Genomic DNA, 26,735 nt, shown 5'->3' with positions numbered 1-26,735 from the left:
TCAAGCTGGAATCGCTCGACAACCAGCAAAGAATGTTTTAACAGGTTTAAAATGCAAACACAGAACAAGAGTTCCTTGGTAGCTAAGTACAGATGATTGTGGAGAATATTCATATAACTAAAAGATTTAACTTGAGCAAGAAAATAGACAATTGAAACTGATGCATATATTAAAATTGTCCTGCAGTAGTTGTGGCCAGGGACACTAAATAGAATGGAAGGGTTTACAAATACATTTCTTTGCAATCCTTACAAATACTTCCTTACACTGCAATATGACCCAAAATGATAATCACAAATCAGAAATATTTTCATATTTTTTATTCGTTCATTAATTGTTACATTAAACTACTTAAGAAACATGCACATATCTTGCTTTCTGTTGATCACAGACATCCACATGTAAGACTACATGTTCATGAAATCTTAACATGTTGCTTATGCAAACACATGATAATGATTAAATAAATGTACTTTTCGATTCAGGAAGAGAGAAAATGGTCTGACTAGTCTTCAAACACCTTAAAACGAATCAACAAAAGGATATTAAGGAAGAGAGAAAATTGTCTGACAAGTCTTTGAATGAATTTAAAATGTGTTGAACTTCTGTAACAAGTTGGTATAATTAATATAGATTTGGTTGGTATTTTGGCCAAACCAGACTTGTGGTTGTAATAGACTTCAGCTTAAACGTGGAGTGTTTAGAACTAATGACTTTTGTTCATACTAAGATCTGACAGAATTTGCCTGACACAGCTAATTATATAGACTAAAGCTTGTACAAAGATCTGTCAAACCTTACCATAAACTATTCTGACTGGCTTTTAGCTTTCGGTAGACTCCTGGCATGCAACATAATTCAACAATATTTAGCAAATATTCTGCATTTTTTAATGCAAGTCATTAATTCTCTATACAGTGAAGTGATTCCTGCTATTATCACAGAAAATATCACAGCATTAAAAGCCAATAATAGATTAAACTGTACGTCTGTAGCCTATTTGGATATACAGCCTTAAGATCACCCTTCTGCCTGTACCCGATCGGACTTGAATAAAAGGTAAAAATATGACTACATGTATTCTATTCAGAGATTCCACCTATTGCTTGTACATACCAGGGTCAGCACATATTCCTGTTACAACAGAATTTGTTTCTTCCACAATTGTCGATCAATCTCTTTATCAAAATACAAAATGTATGTGGAGAATGAACAATTGTTTTGACATCGAAGATTTTCTATCAGGGGATGGACACATTCTTGGATTTCTTTTCCACTTGGGTGGTCATCACCATCAACCCATGTCACCTGGTTCCTCGTAGCAGTGTTGCAGTGTCTCAAAGTTTGCGAGTATCTCGACGTAGTCGTCCTCCTCTATACCAGCGGCTAAGTAACGGTGGTGTTTATGTATGTTCAGTTTGGAAGCCTCTGTGTGGAGAGTCTGAAGCAGCTCTACTGTGTCTGAAGTAGACTGTAAACTGGTCATAACAGGCACACTCTCAACTCCTGCACAATGGAAAAACATGACATTGTAAGCAAACCCTTCGCAATTGAAATATAAATCTTACATCTACAAAGCAGTATGTTGAATTGTCTTGGTGTCTAGGCGATGACTTTTTTTATTGAAGTTATTGTCAAGCAAATAAATAGATATTGTTTATGCAACATTTTTATTTCAGTACTTTACCTTGAAAATCAGCTCGCTTGGTTGACGATAAAAATCCATTCTTGCTAACATTTGGATCAAATATGTGTGGGTAAGGGGAGACAACTTTACATGGATCCCGCAACACTGTTCCATCACTGAAAAAATTAAAAAGCATGCATGACTAAGCTTTGAGGTGAGTGAGTGGGGAATCTGAAGTAGCTACTATAGTCTATACACACACCTGTGTGAGATGTCACTATAGTCTATACACACCTGTGTGAGATGTCGCTATAGTATATACACACCTGTGTGAGATGTCACTATAGTCTATACACGCCTGTGTGAGATGTCACTAAAATCAATACACACCTGTGTGAGATATCACTATAGTATATACACACCTGTGTGAGATGTCACTAAAATCTATACACCTGTGTGAGATATCACCATAGTCTATACACACCTGTGTGACATGTCTCTATAGTCTATACACACCTGTGTGGGATGTCACTAAAATCTATACACACCTGTGTGAGATATCGCCATAGTCTATACACACCGTTGTGAGATGTCACTATAGTCTATACACACCTGTGTGAGATGTCACTAAAATCTATACACACCTGTGTGAGATATCACCATAGTCTATACACACCTGTGTGAGATGTCACTATAGTCTATACACACCTGTGTGAGATGTCGCTATAGTATATACACACCTGTGTGAGATGTCACTATAGTCTATACACACCTGTGTGACATGTCACTATAGTCTATACACACCTGTGGGAGGTGTCACTATATAGTCTATACACACCTGTGTGACATGTCACTATAGTCTAATTACACCTGTGTGACAGGTCAATATGGTCTATACACACCTGTGTGAGATGTCACTAAAATCTATACACACCTGTGTGAGATATCACCATAGTCTATACACACCTGTGTGATATGTCACTATAGTCTATACACACCTATGTGAGATGTCACTGTATAAACCTGTATTGGATGTCTATAAGTCTATGTACATACCTGTGTTGGATGTCTATACGTATATGTACACACCTGTGTGAGGTGTCGTTATAGTCTATACAAACCTGTGTGAGATGTTACTATACAAACCTGTGTTGGATGTGTATACGTCTATACACACCTGTGGGAGAAGGCACTATATGGTCTATACACACCTGTGGGAGGCGTCACTATATAGTCTATACACACCTATGTGAGATGTCACTGTATAAACCTGTATTGGATGTCTATAAGTCTATGTACATACTTGTGTTGGATGTCTATACGTATATGTACACACCTGTGTCCGATGTTACTATACAAACCTGTGTTGGATGTGTATAAGTATATACACACCTGTGTGATATGTCACTATAGTCTATACACACCTGTGTGAGATGTCACTATAGTCTAATTACACCTGTGGGTGGTGTCACTATAGTCTATACACACCTGTGTGGGATGTCACTATAGTCTATACACACCTGTGTGACATGTCACTATAGTCTATACACACCTGTGGGAGGTGTCACTATATAGTCTATACACACCTGTTTTAGATGTCACTATAGTCTATACACACCTGTGTGAGATGTCACTTAAGTCTATACACACCTGTGTGAGATGTCACTATAGTCTAACTACACCTGTGTGAGATGTCACTATAGTCTATACACACCTGTGTGAGGTGTCACTGTATAGTTTATACACACCTGTGTGACATGTCACTATAGTCTATACACACCTGTGTGAGATGTCACTATAATCTATACACACCTGTGTGAGATGTTACTATACACACCTTTGTGAGATGTCACTATAGTCTATACACACCTGTGTGAGATGTCACTATTGTCTAACTACACATGTGTGAGATGTCACTATAGTCTATACACACCTGTGGGAGGTGTCACTATATAGTCTATTCACACCTCTGTGAGGTGTCACTATAGTCTATACACACCTGTGTGGGATGTCACTATAGTCTATACACACCTGTGTGAGATGTCACTATAGTCTATACACACCTGTGGGAGGTGTCACTATATAGTCTATACACACCTGTTTTAGATGTCACTATAGTCTATACACACCTGTGTGAGATGTCACTTAAGTCTATACACACCTGTGTGAGATGTCACTATAGTCTAACTACACCTGTGTGAGATGTCACTATAGTCTATACACACCTGTGTGAGGTGTCACTGTATAGTTTATACACACCTGTGTGACATGTCACTATAGTCTATACACACCTGTGTGAGATGTCACTATAATCTATACACACCTGTGTGAGATGTTACTATACACACCTTTGTGAGATGTCACTATAGTCTATACACACCTGTGTGAGATGTCACTATTGTCTAACTACACATGTGTGAGATGTCACTATAGTCTATACACACCTGTGGGAGGTGTCACTATATAGTCTATTCACACCTCTGTGAGGTGTCACTATAGTCTATACACACCTGTGTGGGATGTCACTATAGTCTATACACACCTGTGTGAGATGTCACTATAGTCTATACACACCTGTGGGAGGTGTCACTATATAGTCTATACACACCTGTTTTAGATGTCACTATAGTCTATACACACCTGTGTGAGATGTCACTTAAGTCTATACACACCTGTGTGAGATGTCACTATAGTCTAACTACACCTGTGTGAGATGTCACTATAGTCTATACACACCTGTGTGAGGTGTCACTGTATAGTTTATACACACCTGTGTGACATGTCACTATAGTCTATACACACCTGTGTGAGATGTCACTATAATCTATACACACCTGTGTGAGATGTTACTATACACACCTTTGTGAGATGTCACTATAGTCTATACACACCTGTGTGAGATGTCACTATTGTCTAACTACACATGTGTGAGATGTCACTATAGTCTATACACACCTGTGGGAGGTGTCACTATATAGTCTATTCACACCTCTGTGAGGTGTCACTATAGTCTATACACACCTGTGTGGGATGTCACTATAGTCTATACACACCTGTGTGAGATGTCACTATAGTCTATACACACCTGTGGGAGGTGTCACTATATAGTCTATACACACCTCTGTGAGGTGTCACTAAAGTCTATACACACCTGTGTGGGATGTCACTATAGTCTATACACACCTGTGTGGGATGTCGCTATAGTCTATACACACCTGTGTTGGATGTCTATAAGTATATGTACACACCTGTGTCAGATGTTACTATACAAACCTGTGTTGGATGTGTATAAGTCTATACACACCTGTGTGAGATGTCACTATAGTCTATACACACCTGTGGGAGGTGTCACTATATAGTCTATACACACCTCTGTGAGGTGTCACTAAAGTCTATACACACCTGTGTGGGATGTCACTATAGTCTATACACACCTGTGTGGGATGTCGCTATAGTCTATACACACCTGTGTTGGATGTCTATAAGTATATGTACACACCTGTGTCAGATGTTACTATACAAACCTGTGTTGGATGTGTATAAGTCTATACACACCTGTGTGAGATGTTACTATACACACCTGTGTGAGATGTTACTATACACACCTGTGTGAGATGTTACTATACACACCTGTGTGTGGTGGGGAATCTGTCCCTGAGGTACATCTGTAATACATCGTCCACAGTCTGACAGGTTCTGAACTGATGTGGAGATCTCTCATCCTGCACTGATCTGAAAGGCATTAAAGAGTTTTTAGTATAAAGAGAATGCTATCTATGTACATATCATTAAATTAAGTTTCACTAAGAGGTAAAGTCACATCAGGAAAAAGGTAAAATTATGTATCATTACTGTATACGGGAATCTTTTGTTGCAGTTTATCTTTACTTTTTGCCTTTCATAATGAGACAAAAACCATTCATTGCCATGGATATCAGTTTATCAGATATAGTAATTACATGTGAAGGGTGAAATCAGCACTAGATGAACATGGATTTTGGTAGTGAAGGATGAATATTCAACCAGGTGTATATCTACCAAGTAGCAAATAAGCAGTTGCATGCACATCTCAAATCCTCCATTGCACTATTTTGAATTTAATGGACTTACAATACTTCCGGTAACAGGAATGGTGGGTGATTTTGTAATTGTGAGTGATAATTTTCAAAAATTAAAGTGTTCAGAAATCGTACTCCAAGTCTTTCTTTTTTTTTGATAATACTTAAGTTATTTCCTGTCATATCAATAAAAATGAGCTTCTTTTTGTGTCAGAAATACGGAAATCAAATACATTAAAACACTCTAGAATTGCTCTCAAAAGCCACCAGATATCACTACCGTTCCTCCAGATATCCAATCCCAATAGTTTATAGTCCAGCTTGCGCCTGTTAACTGGACAAAAGCTTCCCGGTATGCAGTAATATCTAAATACTAGGTGCTCTTTATTACCGAATACATTTTCTTATCACATGACTATACTGTGTTATGTAGTGAAAACATACATGTCATGTTTGCAACGTAACTTAATGTTGCAAAGCAATTACACCCATTATGACATTAGAATTAACAGATATGACATTATGACATTGTGATGTTACACAGAAGCCAATTATACATTAAGTCCAAAAGGTGATGTTAAAGACATCACAATGGGCAGAGGAATTAATTTTTCAGGAATATTTACATAGATTTTGGTAAATCTGATCATAATTATCTTCAAATCACTTTACAATGAGATGTGTTTTTTTAACCCTACTGAGCCTTGCTTAAAAAATTCTAGATTATTTCATCAATCTCACATAAAATGAAAACTTATTATATATATTCTAATAAGTTATTCTATAAATTGGTACATACATTATATTTATAAACGATTTACTAAACTAACAAAGAAACACAAGTACTACTAGACTATACTGAAGTAAAGTCATAATACTAAACTAACAATAAAGCTAAGTACCAGACAACTGAGGTACAGTACTAAACTAACAATAAAGCTAAGTACCGGACCACTGAGGTACAGTACTAAATTAACAATAAAGCTAAGTACCAGACCACTGAGGTACAGTACTAAACTAACAATAAAGCTAAGTACCAGACCACTGAGGTACAGTACTAAACTAACACAATAAAGCTAAGTACCAGACTACTGAGGTACAGTACTAAACTAACAATAAAGCTAAGTACCAGACCACTGAGGTACAGTACTAAACTAACACAATAAAGCTAAGTACCAGACTACTGAGGTACAGTACTAAACTAACAATAAAGCTAAGTACCAGACCACTGAGGTACAGTACTAAACTAACAATAAAGCTAAGTACCAGACCACTGAGGTACAGTACTAAACTAACAATAAAGCTAAGTACCAGACTACTGAGGTACAGTACTAAACTAACACAATAAAGCTAAGTACCAGACTACTGAGGTACAGTACTAAACTAACAAAATAGCTAAGTACCAGACTACTGAGGTACAGTACTAAACTAACACAATAAAGCTAAGTACCAGACTACTGAGGTACAGTACTAAACTAACACAATAAAGCTAAGTACCAGACTACTGAGGTACAGTACTAAACTAACACAATATAGCTAAGTACCAGACTACTGAGGTACAGTACTAAACTAACACAATAAAGCTAAGTACCAGACTACTGAGGTACAGTACTAAACTAACACAATAAAGCTAAGTACCAGACTACTGAGGTACAGTACTAAACTAACACAATAAAGCTAAGTACCAGACTACTGAGGTACAGTACTAAACTAACACAATAAAGCTAAGTACCAGACTACTGAGGTACAGTACTAAACTAACACAATATAGCTAAGTACCAGACTACTGAGGTACAGTACTAAACTAACACAATAAAGCTAAGTACCAGACTACTGAGGTACAGTACTAAACTAACACAATATAGCTAAGTACCAGACTACTGAGGTACAGTACTAAACTAACACAATAAAGCTAAGTACCAGACTACTGAGGTACAGTACTAAACTAACACAATAAAGCTAAGTACCAGACTACTGAGGTACAGTACTAAACTAACACAATAAAGCTAAGTACCAGACTACTGAGGTACAGTACTAAACTAACACAATAAAGCTAAGTACCAGACTACTGAGGTACAGTACTAAACTAACACAATAAAGCTAAGTACCAGACTACTGAGGTACAGTACTAAACTAACACAATAAAGCTAAGTACCAGACTACTGAGGTACAGTACTAAACTAACACAATAAAGCTAAGTACCAGACTACTGAGGTACAGTACTAAACTAACACAATAAAGCTAAGTACCAGACTACTGAGGTACAGTACTAAACTAACACAATAAAGCTAAGTACCAGACTACTGAGGTACAGTACTAAACTAACACAATAAAGCTAAGTACCAGACTACTGAGGTACAGTACTAAACTAACACAATAAAGCTAAGTACCAGACTACTGAGGTACAGTACTAAACTAACACAATAAAGCTAAGTACCAGACTACTGAGGTACAGTACTAAACTAACACAATAAAGCTAAGTACCAGACTACTGAGGTACAGTACTAAACTAACACAATAAAGCTAAGTACCAGACTACTGAGGTACAGTACTAAACTAACACAATAAAGCTAAGTACCAGACTACTGAGGTACAGTACTAAACTAACACAATAAAGCTAAGTACCAGACTACTGAGGTACAGTACTAAACTAACACAATAAAGCTAAGTACCAGACTACTGAGGTACAGTACTAAACTAACACAATAAAGCTAAGTACCAGACTACTGAGGTACAGTACTAAACTAACACAATAAAGCTAAGTACCAGACTACTGAGGTACAGTACTAAACTAACACAATAAAGCTAAGTACCAGACTACTGAGGTACAGTACTAAACTAACACAATAAAGCTAAGTACCAGACTACTGAGGTACAGTACTAAACTAACACAATAAAGCTAAGTACCAGACTACTGAGGTACAGTACTAAACTAACACAATAAAGCTAAGTACCAGACTACTGAGGTACAGTACTAAACTAACACAATAAAGCTAAGTACCAGACTACTGAGGTACAGTACTAAACTAACACAATAAAGCTAAGTACCAGACTACTGAGGTACAGTACTAAACTAACACAATAAAGCTAAGTACCAGACTACTGAGGTACAGTACTAAACTAACACAATAAAGCTAAGTACCAGACTACTGAGGTACAGTACTAAACTAACACAATAAAGCTAAGTACCAGACTACTGAGGTACAGTACTAAACTAACACAATAAAGCTAAGTACCAGACTACTGAGGTACAGTACTAAACTAACACAATAAAGCTAAGTACCAGACTACTGAGGTACAGTACTAAACTAACACAATAAAGCTAAGTACCAGACTACTGAGGTACAGTACTAAACTAACACAATAAAGCTAAGTACCAGACTACTGAGGTACAGTACTAAACTAACACAATAAAGCTAAGTACCAGACTACTGAGGTACAGTACTAAACTAACACAATAAAGCTAAGTACCAGACTACTGAGGTACAGTACTAAACTAACACAATAAAGCTAAGTACCAGACTACTGAGGTACAGTACTAAACTAACACAATAAAGCTAAGTACCAGACTACTGAGGTACAGTACTAAACTAACACAATAAAGCTAAGTACCAGACTACTGAGGTACAGTACTAAACTAACACAATAAAGCTAAGTACCAGACTACTGAGGTACAGTACTAAACTAACACAATAAAGCTAAGTACCAGACTACTGAGGTACAGTACTAAACTAACACAATAAAGCTAAGTACCAGACTACTGAGGTACAGTACTAAACTAACACAATAAAGCTAAGTACCAGACTACTGAGGTACAGTACTAAACTAACACAATAAAGCTAAGTACCAGACTACTGAGGTACAGTACTAAACTAACACAATAAAGCTAAGTACCAGACTACTGAGGTACAGTACTAAACTAACACAATAAAGCTAAGTACCAGACTACTGAGGTACAGTACTAAACTAACACAATAAAGCTAAGTACCAGACTACTGAGGTACAGTACTAAACTAACACAATAAAGCTAAGTACCAGACTACTGAGGTACAGTACTAAACTAACACAATAAAGCTAAGTACCAGACTACTGAGGTACAGTACTAAACTAACACAATAAAGCTAAGTACCAGACTACTGAGGTACAGTACTAAACTAACACAATAAAGCTAAGTACCAGACTACTGAGGTACAGTACTAAACTAACACAATAAAGCTAAGTACCAGACTACTGAGGTACAGTACTAAACTAACACAATAAAGCTAAGTACCAGACTACTGAGGTACAGTACTAAACTAACACAATATAGCTAAGTACCAGACTACTGAGGTACAGTACTAAACTAACACAATAAAGCTAAGTACCAGACTACTGAGGTACAGTACTAAACTAACACAATAAAGCTAAGTACCAGACTACTGAGGTACAGTACTAAACTAACACAATAAAGCTAAGTACCAGACTACTGAGGTACAGTACTAAACTAACACAATAAAGCTAAGTACCAGACTACTGAGGTACAGTACTAAACTAACACAATAAAGCTAAGTACCAGACTACTGAGGTACAGTACTAAACTAACACAATAAAGCTAAGTACCAGACTACTGAGGTACAGTACTTAACTAACACAATAAAGCAATCTCACAATTGAGTTATACATTATGAAAAAACAGATATTTTACATTTAAAACTCTGTAACATCAAGATCACAGGAACACAACCTTTTTGCAATATTGTTGGAGATGCCTCGAACTACAGTCGACTGTAAGAATGGGTTGACAGTGTTTTTCACATGAGGTGTCAGGGAGACCCAGGGAAGGTCATTGCCAATGGACATAAGTGAGTCAACCAAGAATTGATCTTCGTGTATCGGGTATGGAAAACTTGTGCTCACAGATGCCATCTAAAAGAGAAACAAACAACACCTTTAAACAAGAATTTTAAAAGACCACAAAAGAATTGAAGCAAGTTGCAATTCTGCTAATTAATGACCACCCAGTGAGACCAAATTATGGGTGCCTAATCCCTTGCCCATAATGTTTCGGCAATTTATAAGTTTAAACCAACATTAACAACAATCAGTTATGCCTGGTATATACTGTATAACCCCCAAAATAATCCTGGTTATTCCTTCATTATATAATTATATTCCATTGAGTTCATTCTATGTATAACCAATGAGCTTCAGTAAGTACATCATACCTGAGAATAAACTCCAAACACTGGATATATATCAAAATCAGTTAATACATGGTGGACTTTTTCTCCCATAACAAGAGAAAATGCTTACACGACAATGTCTGTGAGACTTGAGTAATATGCTGGCAGTGTACCTTCTGCACATCCTTCCGCACATTAAGTTTTGACGAAAACCCCAAAATACCATTTCATATGAGGAAATTGTTTCCTTATATTTGCTTCGTTAGTATTATATTGGATACACTCTGTGTCTCTTGAATGTTTACCTTTCTGCCAATTGACTGGAATGTGTCGGTCAAGTCACGCATATGTAGGACAGCAGGTTGTCTGTAAGGGGAGGTCACTGAGTCCAAAGTGGCAGCCAGGATGGCACTGGTGTGGTAGTCTAGCGACTGAAATACAAATTAAATGCACAGTATATATATTGTAAGTATCATCTTAACTGATAAAATTAAAAACAAACTTCAAATCTTCAGACTACAGTACCCCCAGATGTCAAAAATTGTATGGTCCCATTTTTAGTCATCATTCTATAATTGATATCGTTCAAAGTCTATCTCTGTTTTCTTTTCAAGTTATTGACATTAAGATACACTGTCAAGAAATATTTCCACAAAGAAAGTATAAACCAATTAACTGATTCCTAGAAGACTAAACAAATGTTGATACTCATATAAGCAGAACGGTCAAAGAATGAACTACATAAAAAACATATTGTACATAAACGATTGGCATCATTTAAAAAGGCTTTCAGGTAAAGTCAGATCACTCCCCTGATACACTGAACGGTTACCTACCTTATACTGTAGATGTGACAGCTGTACTGGTGGGCCTACATTTACCTACCTTATACTGTAGGTGTGACAGCTGTACTGGTGGACCAATAGTTACCTACCTTATACTGTAGATGTGACAGCTGTACTGGTGGGCCAATAGTTACCTACCTTATACTGTAGGTGTGACAGCTGTACTGGTGGACCTATAGTTACCTACCTTATACTGTAGGTGTGACAGCTGTACTGGTGGGCCAATAGTTACCTACCTTATACTGTAGGTGTGACAGCTGTACTGGTGGGCCAATAGTTACCTACCTTATACTGTAGGTGTGACAGCTGTACTGGTGGACCAATAGTTACCTACCTTATACTGTAGGTGTGACAGCTGTACTGGTGGGCCAATAGTTACCTACCTTATACTGTAGGTGTGACAGCTGTACTGGTGGACCAATAGTTACCTACCTTATACTGTAGGTGTGACAGCTGTACTGGTGGACCAATAGTTACCTACCTTATACTGTAGGTGTGACAGCTGTACTGGTGGACCAATAGTTACCTACCTTATACTGTAGGTGTGACAGCTGTACTGGTGGACCAATAGTTACCTACCTTATACTGTAGGTGTGACAGCTGTACTGGTGGGCCAATAGTTACCTACCTTATACTGTAGGTGTGACAGCTGTACTGGTGGACCAATAGTTACCTACCTTATACTGTAGGTGTGACAGCTGTACTGGTGGACCAATAGTTACCTACCTTATACTGTAGGTGTGACAGCTGTACTGGTGGACCAATAGTTACCTACCTTATACTGTAGGTGTGACAGCTGTACTGGTGGACCAATAGTTACCTACCTTATACTGTAGGTGTGACAGCTGTACTGGTGGACCAATAGTTACCTACCTTATACTGTAGGTGTGACAGCTGTACTGGTGGACCAATAGTTACCTACCTTATACTGTAGGTGTGACAGCTGTACTGGTGGACCAATAGTTACCTACCTTATACTGTAGGTGTGACAGCTGTACTGGTGGACCAATAGTTACCTACCTTATACTGTAGGTGTGACAGCTGTACTGGTGGACCAATAGTTACCTACCTTATACTGTAGGTGTGACAGCTGTACTGGTGGACCAATAGTTACCTACCTTATACTGTAGGTGTGACAGCTGTACTGGTGGACCAATAGTTACCTACCTTATACTGTAGGTGTGACAGCTGTACTGGTGGACCAATAGTTACCTACCTTATACTGTAGGTGTGACAGCTGTACTGGTGGACCAATAGTTACCTACCTTATACTGTAGGTGTGACAGCTGTACTGGTGGACCAATAGTTACCTACCTTATACTGTAGGTGTGACAGCTGTACTGGTGGACCAATAGTTACCTACCTTATACTGTAGGTGTGACAGCTGTACTGGTGGACCAATAGTTACCTACCTTATACTGTAGGTGTGACAGCTGTACTGGTGGACCAATAGTTACCTACCTTATACTGTAGGTGTGACAGCTGTACTGGTGGACCAATAGTTACCTACCTTATACTGTAGGTGTGACAGCTGTACTGGTGGACCAATAGTTACCTACCTTATACTGTAGGTGTGACAGCTGTACTGGTGGACCAATAGTTACCTACCTTATACTGTAGGTGTGACAGCTGTACTGGTGGACCAATAGTTACCTACCTTATACTGTAGGTGTGACAGCTGTACTGGTGGACCAATAGTTACCTACCTTATACTGTAGGTGTGACAGCTGTACTGGTGGACCAATAGTTACCTACCTTATACTGTAGGTGTGACAGCTGTACTGGTGGACCAATAGTTACCTACCTTATACTGTAGGTGTGACAGCTGTACTGGTGGACCAATAGTTACCTACCTTATACTGTAGGTGTGACAGCTGTACTGGTGGACCAATAGTTACCTACCTTATACTGTAGGTGTGACAGCTGTACTGGTGGACCAATAGTTACCTACCTTATACTGTAGGTGTGACAGCTGTACTGGTGGACCAATAGTTACCTACCTTATACTGTAGGTGTGACAGCTGTACTGGTGGACCAATAGTTACCTACCTTATACTGTAGGTGTGACAGCTGTACTGGTGGACCAATAGTTACCTACCTTATACTGTAGGTGTGACAGCTGTACTGGTGGACCAATAGTTACCTACCTTATACTGTAGGTGTGACAGCTGTACTGGTGGACCAATAGTTACCTACCTTATACTGTAGGTGTGACAGCTGTACTGGTGGACCAATAGTTACCTACCTTATACTGTAGGTGTGACAGCTGTACTGGTGGACCAATAGTTACCTACCTTATACTGTAGGTGTGACAGCTGTACTGGTGGACCAATAGTTACCTACCTTATACTGTAGGTGTGACAGCTGTACTGGTGGACCAATAGTTACCTACCTTATACTGTAGGTGTGACAGCTGTACTGGTGGACCAATAGTTACCTACCTTATACTGTAGGTGTGACAGCTGTACTGGTGGACCAATAGTTACCTACCTTATACTGTAGGTGTGACAGCTGTACTGGTGGACCAATAGTTACCTACCTTATACTGTAGGTGTGACAGCTGTACTGGTGGACCAATAGATACCTACTTTATACTGTAGGTGTGATTGCTGTACTGGTGGGCCAATAGTTACCTACCTTATACTGTAGGTGTGACAGCTGTACTGGTGGACCAATAGTTACCTACTTTATACTGTAGGTGTGATTGCTGTACTGGTGGGCCAATAGTTACCTGCCTTATACTGTAGGTGTGACAGCTGTACTGGTGGACCAATAGTTCCCTACCTTATACTGTAGGTGTGACAGCTGTACTGGTGGGCCAATCGGTACCTACCTTATACTGTAGATGTGACAGCTGTACTGGTGGGCCAATTGTTTTCCACAGACTGTTTGCAAGACACATTGGAACAAAGAGGGAACTGTTGCTCCAACATTTACTGTAACTAATGGCAGAGTTAAGGATTCTATTGGCACGCTTTTGTGGTGTCTGAAAAATGAACATAAAATATAAGAGATTTAGTTTCAGTGAAAACAATCTAGAACTGAACAATTACGAGGTATCTCATACAGATCTTACTGCCCCATTATAAGATGTTATTAGGTCTATGTACAGTATCATAATTTTTTATGTTTTTTATTCTTTTATGTTTTGATGTAATAGTCATATCAACAGTAAATGGATCATATGTCACTTTTGACCAAAACTTTATTTTGGCCAAATCTAAGAAACAAATGCAAATTACAGATGGGTAAATTCCACTGATGTTTTTATTCCTTTCACATCACCTATCACTCTCTAATCAGCTGTCAGCACTGATACCGTTAAGAACAGATGGGCAAAATCCATATACTTATAAGTGTACAAACCTTCAAGATTGACTGGGGAGAAACGTCAGTCTAGCGGAACACACCTTAAAATTTCTTGCCAAACACAGAGTACATGTGTGTGCCTGCTATATCCAGTACTATTGAACAGTTAGGCAATGCTCCCAGTAATATTATTAAAATGTTCTTTATCGATTCCGTCGCCTGAGTTTCTAATTTCCTTCTTGACTGTTGCACGATAATTTAAATAAACATTCAAGCATTTTAGAATTGGATAGAGTGCAAAAGTATACTGATTACAGCTGTAAAACCTACATCATACCTTACTTCACACTGTTTGATTTCCTTTGGATTTAGGAACAAAATTGCACAACAGAGCAAATGATTGTTAAACTACATGAATGTTTGCATCATATGCAGAAAATGAGTGAACAGTTTTTGTTTTATGTTGTGCTATCTCACAACTGTAACTAATAAAGCTAAACACTACAAGCTGTACCTCTGATAAATCCCATTACAAGACAGTAATCATTGGGAATATCTACTCACATCATCTGGCAGGTTATTAGGTGTTAGGCCAAAAGTGAAGATGCCTTTTGAGGAATACTCGTCCTCCAGGTGCTGTAAGACATGGGAACCCAAACCACCAAACCCATCAAAAGTGTCCAGCAAAACATGGAACCCCTGAAATATACAAATATGTAGCATCATCTTGATTTACAATTAAAATCATATAGAACGTAGCTGAGGGAGAGGATGGACACTACACAAGAACATCTCCTGATTATTTGGTAAGTGGTAAAATCTAAAATGTTTATGCTACATATATAAAGTCAGAAAGAGGAAAGCTTTTAAAAGTAATTCAGAAAAGGAGGTTTGTCTCAGGATTTAAAAAACAAATGTTTGGAAAATTCATACTCCTGAGCATGGGAAAGCGTATATGTAAAATTTGATAAAGAAACATGGATACCTATGAGTACCTGCAAAGCATAAGTCTCTTAAAAAAGATGTACTTGTATTATAATTGAGTATACAATGTACCTATTTCATACTAGAGTATACAATGTACCTGTATTACACTGGAGTATAAAAATGTACCCGTATTGTACTAGAGTAAACAGTGTACCTGTATTACACTAGAGTATACAATGTATCTGTACTATACTTGAGTAAACAATGTACCTGTATAACATTAGAGTATACAATGTACCTGTATTACACTGGAGTAAACAATGTACCTGTATTGTACTTGAATATACCGTGAACCTGTATTACACTAGAGGAAACAATGTACCTGTATTACACTAGAGTATAAAACGTACCCATATTATAGAGTATACAATGTACTTGTATTACACTAGAGTATACAATGTACCTGTATTACACTTGAGTAAACACTGTACTTGTACGACACTAGAGTATAAAATGTACTTGTATTATACTAGAGTATACAATGTACCTGTATAGAACTAGAGTATACAATAAACCCGTATTACACTAGAGTATACAATGTACTTGTATTACACTGGAGTAAACAATGTACCTGTATTACACTGGAGTAAACAATGTACCTGTATTATACTTGAGTATACCATGAACCTGTATTACACTAGAGTATACAATGTACCCATATTATACTTGAGTATGAAATGTACTTGTATTATACTAGAACACTGACAGGTCAGTAAGGGCCCCGTCTTGTGGCAATATATCCCCCATAATCATCAAGAAGCAATCTGCCCATATATCTGAGCTTGACGTTTGACATTTGGACTTCAAAAAGAATTGCAAGGAATCATTTTACATGTACTATGATGTGAGTCTTGGTTCTTTCCACCTCCATATTTGCTAGGCTAACAGAAATGTAAATACCAGTTCAATACTCATTTGTTATCTTTGATTTGTTTTATTTCACCTTATATACCTCCTCCATCAAGAGCCAGGGTCAAAGTCAGAGATCCACTGGACCCAAATGACCTTGCCCATTAACCCAGTGACCCTGATCTTTGGTCAGTTGACTTATTCTTTAATTCCGACCAACTTTGCTTCTTAATATCATAACAAAATGTTCATCAGTGAAAAATACAAAACTTGACCTTGACACTTTGGACCCCTGGACCTGGACCTAAGGTCAGTTGACTCTGTGTTAAGTTCTGAACAACATTGCTTCATAATGTCATAACAAACTGTTCATCAGGGAAAAGGTACAAAATTTAACCCTCACCTTTGACCAAGTGACCTTGATCTTTGATCAATTGACTCCTTGTTTAATTCACAGCAACATTGCTTCAAAGTGTCAGCGAAATGTTCACCAATGAAAAGATACAAAATTTAACCTTGACCTTTGACCCAATGACCTTGACCTTTGGTCAGTTGACTCCTTGTTTAATTCTGATCAACTTTGCTTCATCATGTCAGAACAAAATGTTCATCGGTGAAAAGATACAAAATTTGGCCTTGACCTTTGAATATAATGACCTTGACCTCAACTTTTTACCTAATCATGTCTCTTTGTTTAATTTTGAACAACTTTGCTTCATAATGTCATAGCAAAATGTTCACCAATGAAAAGCCACAAAATTTGACCTTGACCCTTGACCTGATGACATTGGGTCAGTTGACTCCTTGTTTAATTCTTATCAACTTTGCTTCATAATGTCATAACAAAATGTTCATCAGTGAAAAGATGTAAAATTTGACCTTGACCTTTGAACCTAATGACCTTGACCGTTGACCATGACTTTTTACCTCAATGTGTATTTTTGTGAACTGAACAACTTGATTAAATTTCATGTACATCGGTTAAAAAATATTAAAGTTATCAGCCAGGAACAAAATTTGTGGACAGACAGACAGGGATGACTATAGGGCACCCGTATTTCCGATATGGGGCCCTAACTAGAGTATATACTGTACCTGTATTATACTCGAGTATACAATGTACCCGTGTTGTACTAGATAATACAATGAACCCGTATTGTACAAGAGTAAACAGTGTAACTGTATTACACTAGAGTATACAATATACCTGTATTACAGTAGAGTAAACAATGTACCAGTATTACACTAGAGTAAGCAATGTACCTGTATTACACTAGAGTAAACAGTGTACTTGTACACTAGAGTATACAATGTACCCATATCAAACTAGAGTATACAATGTACTTGTACTATACTTGAGTAAACAATGTACTTGTACGACACAAGAGTAAAAAATGTACTTGTATTATACTAGAGTATACAATATACCCGTATTACACGTACCTGTATAACATTAGAGTATACAATGTACCTGTATTACACTGGAGTAAACAATGTACCTGTGTTACACTAGAGTATACAATGTACAGATATTATACAAGAGTATTATACTAGAGTATATACTGTACCTGTATTATACTTGAGTATACAATGTACCTGTATTACAGTAGAGTAAACAATGTACCTGTATTATACTTGAGTATACATTGTACCCATAATATACTAGGGTATAAAATGTACCTGTATTACACTAGAGTAAACAATACTAGAGTATACAATGTACCGATTATATACTTGAGTATAAAATATACCTGTATTACACTGGAGTATACAATGTTCCTGTATTATACTTGAGTATACAATGTACCTGTATTACAGTAGAGTAAACAATGTACCTGTATTACACTAGAGTATACAATGTACCGATATTATACTAGAGTATAAAAAGTACCTGTATTGTACTTGAGTATACCATGAACCTGTATTACACTAGAGAACACAATGTACCTGTATTACACTAGAGTATACAATGTACCGATATAAAACGAGAGTATAAAATGTACCTGTATTGTACTTGAGTATACCATGAACCTGTATTACACTAGAGTATACAATGTACCGATAATATGCTAGAGTATAAAATGTACTTGGATTATACTAGAGTATATAATGTACCTGTATTACACTAGATTATACAATGTACCTGTATTACAGTAGAGTAAACAATGAACCTGTATTACACTAGAGAACACAATGTACCTGTATTACACTTGAGTATACAATGTACCTGTATTACATAAGAGTATACAATGTACCTGTATTTTACTAGAGTATACAATGTACCTGTATTACACTAGAGTAAACAATGAACCTGTATTACACTAGAGTATACAATGTACCTTTATTACACTAGAGTAAACAATGAACCTGTATTATACTTGAGTATACAATGTACCTGTATTACACTAGAGTAAACAATGTACCTGTATTACACTAGAGTATACCATGAACCTGTATTACACTAGAGTAAACAATGTACCTGTATTACACTAGAGTATACAATGTACCGATATAAAACTAGAGTATAAAATGTACCTGTATTGTACTTGAGTATACCATGAACCTGTATTACACTAGAGTAAACAATGAACCTGTATTACACTAGAGTATACAATGTACCGATAATATGCTAAAGTATATGTACTTGGATTATACTAGAGTATATAATGTACCTGTATTGTACTAGAGTATATAATGTACCTGTATTACACTAGAGTATACAATGTACCTGTACTACACTAGAGTATACAATGTACCTGTATTTTACTAGAGTATACAATGTACCTGTATTTTACTAGAGTATATAATGTACCTGTATTACACTAGAGTATACAATGTACCTGTACTACACTAGAGTATACAATGTACCTGTATTTTACTAGAGTATACAATGTACCTGTATTTTACTAGAGTATATAATGTACCTGTATTACACTAGAGTATACAATGTACCTGTACTACACTAGAGTATACAATGTACCTGTATTTTACTAGAGTATACAATGTACCTGTATTTTACTAGAGTATATAATGTACCTGTATTACACTAGAGTATACAATGTACCTGTACTACACTAGAGTATACAATGTACCTGTATTTTACTAGAGTATACAATGTACCTGTACTACACTAGAGTATACAATGTACCTGTATTTAACTAGAGTATACAATGTACCTGTACTACACTAGAGTATACAATGTACCTGTATTTTACTTGAGTATAAAATGTACTTGGATTATACTAGAGTATACAATGTACCTGTATTATACTAGAGTATACAATGTACCTGTATTACACTAGAGTATACAATGTACCTGTATTACACTAGAGTATACAATGTACCTGTATTTTACTAGAGTATACAATGTACCTGTATTACACTAGAGTAAACAATGTACCTGTATTACACTAGAGTATACAATGTACCCGTGTTTTACTAGATAATACAATGTACTGGTATTGTACTAGAGTAAACAGTGTACCTGTATTACACTAGAGTATACAATGTACCTGTATTATACTTGAGTTTACAGTGTACCTATTTTATACTAGAGTAAACAATGAACCTGTAGTATACTTGAGTATACAATGGACCTGTATTACACTAGAGTGAACAATGTACCTGTTTAACACTAAAGTATACAATGTACCCATGTTGTACTACATAATAGAATGTACCTGTATTGTACTAGAGTAAACAGTGTACCTGTATTACACTGTATTGTACTAGAGTATACAATGTACCTGTATTACGTAAGAGTATACAATGTACCTGTATTGAATTAAAGGATACAATGTACCTGTATTACACTTGAGTATACAATGTACTTGTAAGACACTAGAGTATACAATGTACTTGTACGACACTAGAGTTTACAATGTACTTGTACATCACTAGAGTATACAATGTACCTGAATTTTACTAGAGTATACAATGTTCTTGTATTATACTAGAGTATACAATGTACCTGTATTGTACTAGAGTATACAATGTACCTGTATTACGTAAGAGTATACAATGTACCTGTATTACGTAAGAGTATAAAATGCACCTGTATTACACTAGAGTATACAATGTACATGTCTTACACTTGAGTATACAATGTACCTGTATTTAATTAGATTATACAATGTAACTGTATTATACTAGAGTATACAATGTACCTGTATTTTACTAGATTATACAATGTACCTGTATTACACTAGAGTATACAATGTACCTGTATTCTAGATTATACAATGTACCTGTATTACACTAGAGTAAACAATGTACCTGTATTACACTAGAGTATACAATGTACCTGTATTTTACTAGAGTATACAATGTACCTGTATAACTCTAGAGTATACAATGTACCTGTATTTTACTAGAGTATACAATGTACCTGTATAACACTAGAGTATACAATGTACCTGTATTTTACTAGATTATACAATGTACCTGTAAATGATCACACTCCTCAATAAAGAAGTGCAGCCTGTCTTCCACTTCTATCCTGGTCTCATAGTCTGCCATCACTTCCTGTCCACACCCGTAAATATCAAAAGGCTGCAAGTCACTGAAATTTATCAAATTAGAGAAGATTTATGATATACAATAGATCTTGATAGCAACACAGGGTTCAAACAATTGTGTTTTAAATACAAATTTCTTTTCATTATACATTTATTACATAATTCTGACCAAAACAATTAAAGAAAAATTTGTATGGGTATCAGATATGTTTTACATGTATTTGTGAGAAATCCTGGTGTTTAATAAGAAAATACACAGCAACTAATTATAATTATCTATCCTTTGTAACAATTCTATAAGACTCTTTCATGCTTAGGGGTGTAGGATAGGGAAATTCCAACCGAGGGGTTTTTGAATTTGGTTTTGNTACACAGCAACTAATTATAATTATCTATCCTTTGTAACAATTCTATAAGACTCTTTCATGCTTAGGGGTGTACCAACCACCAGTATAAGCTCAGAAATCATGAAATTGCGTTTGGACTGGCCCCCATTTTGAAAATATATATTTTCCCCCCCAAGAGATTTTTAGACGAAAACAAATCAGCCAGCAGATAGAAATTTCCTACACCCTTTCTTACCCCGAACAGCTCTATCTTACACACAGGGAAATGAGATAATATAGTATATCTACAGAAACCATGGATAGTATATGGTCTTTAGTCTTAAGAAGGAAATAGCATGTGGCACTAATTCTGTATAGGTTTGTAAAGATTGTTTTTCACAGTGATATGGTCCATCAGAGAACAGTTTCTATTGTGAAAATAACCAGAATAATGAAATATCATCATCTTAATTGTGACTATAATGAAAAGGAAAGATGTGACATCGTTTCGACACACTACAGACAAAGATGCTATTATCCCAATGGAGGAAATATAAATAATAACCGATTTCATGGAAATAAGGAATATCCTCTTGTCTACTTTTAGAGGTATGTCCTTTTTCCTTTCTACTTTTGATTTTCTCTTGACGTATGTCCACCATTTTCTCACATTTTTACTGCCCGTCCTGTAGGACCTTATTGTCTTGAAATGCCTTTAGCATGTATCATTAAGGAAAGACCAGATCCCGGTTCACCATTTTCCCGGAATTTATCTAAAGAATGTGCAGTTTGCATAAGTTTACAGAGCTCTTTAACCCAAACAGTGACTTACTTTTTGTGTCTGTACTTCTCTATAACGTGGATAGACTTTGGGTGAAGAAACGTTCTTAGGTAATCCGACCACACAGTCACTGAATCATCAAGCTTGTAGAATTTGTTACGAATCCCAGCATCACTTGATTTCTGTTTTCTTTCTGAGTATCAAATGGAAAGCAAAACAACTAATTAAAAGTAAGTTTTAAAATGTGTGTTCAGTTGTTGAAATGTAAAATGATTTCACATTTCTTAATTTGTGTTATAGAATATTGTATATATAGTCATCACAGGAATGTCATATTATAAGAGTGATAGCATATTGGTCAGCCCTGACGCTGGAGCTGTTTTCTGAGATTAAACCCAAAGAAAATTGCTTCAGATGAGGGGGTGACAAACCCGTGAATGTCTGATATAACAAATAACACTGACACTATGTTGTAATGTTGAGTTACTATCACCACACAGACCCTAGCTGTGCAGGTGATTGTGGCTGAATACTTCATCTTTATAGTGTATGAACAGAACAATTTGAATTTGTGTATGTATTATGAAGGAAAGAACAGTTAGTTGATCACAGGAATATTCAGTGAAGTTACACTTGACCTATTCACCTTTGACCTCACTGCCTGAGTCCTTGATTTCCACATCATCAATGGATTCTTGACTGTTGTTACTTCCTGTGTTGTCTTTCATGTACAATTGTTCCTGTGACAAGTATAAATCAAATTAATCTTATATCAACAATCACCTTGTCCAAAGAGCAATGCGTGTGTACACACCTATAAATGCTGATTTCATTTCATGACTTATTTCATGTTAACATATAGAATTTTGTTTCCAATACAAACAAATCAGAGCAGCACATGTCAATCATTTTTGAGAGACGCAGGATCCAAAAATCTGTTCTAATGAAAACATATGAATGAGAATCCTTGTTCATGGAGGAGGATGTATATGTCTTGATACGGAGAATATATGGATGAATTTCCTTTATGTTGATATTCATAAGAATTGATGAATTTCCGTTTGTGTATGAGGAACTAAGAAATATTTTCCTTGTATGAAGGAGAACGTATGGATAGGTGTCCATATCTAGATAATGTTTTGAGACAATTTAGTCTCAACTTCATTGAAATTGTGATAGCAGTGTAGCGAACTGGGTTGATCATCAGTGACCAGGTAGCTGAAGTGGTAGAGTGTCTGTCTAGAGTTCGGAGGGTCCCGGGTTCGAATCCCAGACTGGCCGTTGTATTTTCCTTTCTCCTGTTATAGCAGTATGCATGATCAACATTGTAATACAGCATAACACTGTTTTAAAATCCTGTGATCTGAGTTTTACCATCCTTGTTCTGGTGTTGATGCTACTATGAATACCTGGAGATTGTATAACTGATAGGGCAACAAATGACCTCCTTCTGTAAAGTGAAGTATCAAGACTTTTACACTGATAAAAAAATATATACAGTTGTATACATATGGGAGTGATCACTGACCTCTTTCTCCAGGTCTAAAAGGTAGGGATTCTTGTCCGCGCCATCCTCCTGATGAAGTGTAACGTCTCCTGTCCTATAACATTGACACAAGGTTTGTTTTTCACAATGAGCCATGTGACTATAAACTAATGCTAGTGATCACTTAGTAATTTATAATCATGGTAAACAAATTGGAAATCATCAACCAATCTATGTTTGTTAATTTGTTCAGACTATTAACTACAATTGGTGTTGATGTTGCTTTCGATTTTCTGATAATTACACTTGTATTTATCAATTAACTTTTGAGAAGATAAGATTGTGGTTCGTAACACATTTCCACATGAGTTTTAACTTGGAAAATTGATGACAAATATAAAAAAAAATATCACTTACTTACAAGCATTTGCCAGATATTAAAACTTGCGAGCAGTATACTGGTAATATATTCACATGAAAATAACTTTTCATGATGTTACTATGAATGTTGTTTTATTGTATGATATAACTGGTTACCATCGGATTTCCTCCTGATGCCTGTGGTCATACAAACTGCCCTCCTGTTTCAGGGTGTTCAGGCTACCCTTCAGATCAAAGGCAACAAGTCTCGGTGTATAGGTTACTTCTCCCTGCAAAGGTAAAACACTTATATGTTGTAATGGCATTACCAGAGGCTAAGAACGATGAAAAAAAGAAATTAGCATTATCCTAGACAAAGTATGTAGTATGCTAACAAAATAGTAATGATGAAAATTACCTTACCAAGTCCTTACCTACTGATTCTCTAGGTTATTAATATTTCATTATTTTTTTTGAAAATAAACATGACACTGCATGTATACAAAGGAACAGAAAAAGCTGGAAGTAAGGTACATTATATATATCTTCCCCAATAGACAAAGATATCCAGGGGGACAGACAAATCTGTCTTATCCTTCCCCCTTCCTCCAATCTGTTACCTTATCCTCTGAATAACTAAGTAGATTATTTTTAATCATTAATTATATCTATATGTAGTTTGTCATTTGTGCTGCATAAGCCCAATTTCATGACAAAATCTTCAATTAGTTGAAGGTGGTCACTATATGGAAGTGGAAGTAAGCCTTTATTTTTATTTTTATTATTTACCCTTAGATTTTTTCCTTCTCGAAACAGTACGTCATGGTCAATGTCTTTTTGCACTGGCGCCAACTTTGGGTCATAGATGAAAGATGATTCCTGTAATATAAACAACATATTAACTAATGGTGAGGGTAAACAATGTAAAGGAGTTCAACGGTTCAATAAACCTCTAAGCTTATAATTATAGTCTAAAAGTCAGATAGTGAGAGAATCAGATAGTGAGAGAGTCAGAAACTAGAGTCTAACAACCGCCAACTAGTCACACACTAGAGTATGCAACTATCCACCAGTCACAAATATGCATAACATTAAAGTATTGTACATAACAGCTCGAATTTATAACGTAACTAGTAAAACAGTTCTATCCACAAGGGGATTGTTTGCAGATAGAACCACAGGGACATTATAATTTGTTACAGCTATATTTGTACCTAAACTAGTTTTATATGTTTTAGGGGTTTAGATCGACTAACGGTAAAAATGACACGCTAATGACCATTGGGGTGTCATTTTTACCGTTCATTTATAATCATTGGGGTGTCATTTTTACCGTAAGTCGATCTAAACCCTTAAAACATGTAAAACTAGTTTAGGTACAAACATAGCTGTAACAAATGATAATGTTCCTGTGGTTCTATCTGCAAACAAACCGCTTTGGGTAATCATGGCAATGGATGTTTTTTTTTCACTTCTCACTTATTTCATTTAGTAAGTTTATCCCTATGTTACGTGCAGTTACAACCGTTGTCTATCACCTGAATATTCCACCAATGGCTTCCTACATAATTGCTATAGTGCCCAATTTGTAGTGTTACAACTTCCCTCGAGGACATGGTCGAAGCAGCAGCTGATGTATTTCGTTAGGATACCTAATCGAACAAACCGGAAGTACTTTAGTATTTCGGGTACTGTGTGCTCTTCAGATAAATCTGACGGATTCGACCTTTTTCAGAAGAAAAGAAAAATGACAGTTTTACACATAGTTCTATTCATTTAAAAAAAAAAGTAAAATACGTTGTTTCAGTGACGACTGGATTAGCAATGTTTCAGTTGGGTGTCAGACGTTTCGCCCCAAAACCGTAGAACTACCGTGCTAAGAGGAATAACTCTTGTTTCTACAATACACAATCCCATTAAATATATAAATATCATTTGGGTTTTGCAATGCCGGAATAGTAATTCATTATTTATTGGGGGGGGGGAAATGTTAATTAGTGTTCAGCATTTGCAAGATGGATCAATTTTCAAGTGATCATTGAATTTATCAAAAGTTCAATTGCTAGCATTATTACGTAATTGATACAATAATATATTTAGTTTTCTTGGATAACAGACGATGAAGTCTTCAGAAATGGTCCTGGGAGGTGTTTGAGTTTTGTTAAATTTCCTTTTTAAAAGAACTGATAGTGAGCAGAAATGACAGAATGATCAAGATTGTTCCATAGCTGCATGACATCAGGAAAGAAGCATTGATAGAAANGATGATGGTGATGATTGTATGATGATGGTGATGATTGTATGATGATGATGATATGATGATGATGATAATTATATGTTGATGATGATATACATGAAATGATGACTGAAGATTTTGGATGATGATGGATTATGGCAATGATGATGATTGAATAAGTATATATGAAAG

General features: G+C 36.3%; 1 protein-coding gene across 1 annotated transcript; it reads right to left on the bottom strand.

Moving 5' to 3' along the window:
• Window positions 1-68: 68 nt before the first annotated feature.
• LOC110460084 (protein misato homolog 1-like) lies at window positions 69-25,968 on the bottom strand. Its single transcript, XM_021512795.1, has 14 exons — window positions 25,846-25,968; window positions 25,097-25,186; window positions 24,485-24,597; window positions 23,990-24,062; window positions 23,108-23,201; window positions 22,513-22,654; window positions 21,281-21,398; window positions 15,566-15,700; window positions 14,526-14,678; window positions 11,153-11,278; window positions 10,409-10,590; window positions 5,258-5,359; window positions 1,688-1,803; window positions 69-1,506 (listed from the first exon to the last, which is right to left on the bottom strand). The coding sequence occupies exons 1-14, from the start codon at window positions 25,921-25,923 to the stop codon at window positions 1,295-1,297; spliced, it is 1,734 nt and encodes a 577-aa protein (XP_021368470.1). The 5' UTR covers window positions 25,924-25,968; the 3' UTR covers window positions 69-1,294.
• Between the last annotated feature and the right edge of the window lie 767 nt (window positions 25,969-26,735).

Source organism: Mizuhopecten yessoensis, unplaced genomic scaffold, assembly GCF_002113885.1.
Source record: "Mizuhopecten yessoensis strain PY_sf001 unplaced genomic scaffold, ASM211388v2 scaffold10315, whole genome shotgun sequence".
Classification (NCBI taxonomy): domain Eukaryota; kingdom Metazoa; phylum Mollusca; class Bivalvia; order Pectinida; family Pectinidae; genus Mizuhopecten; species Mizuhopecten yessoensis.
The sequence above is the reverse complement of the archived record's forward strand: the minus strand, read 5'-3'. Positions and strand labels throughout refer to the sequence as shown.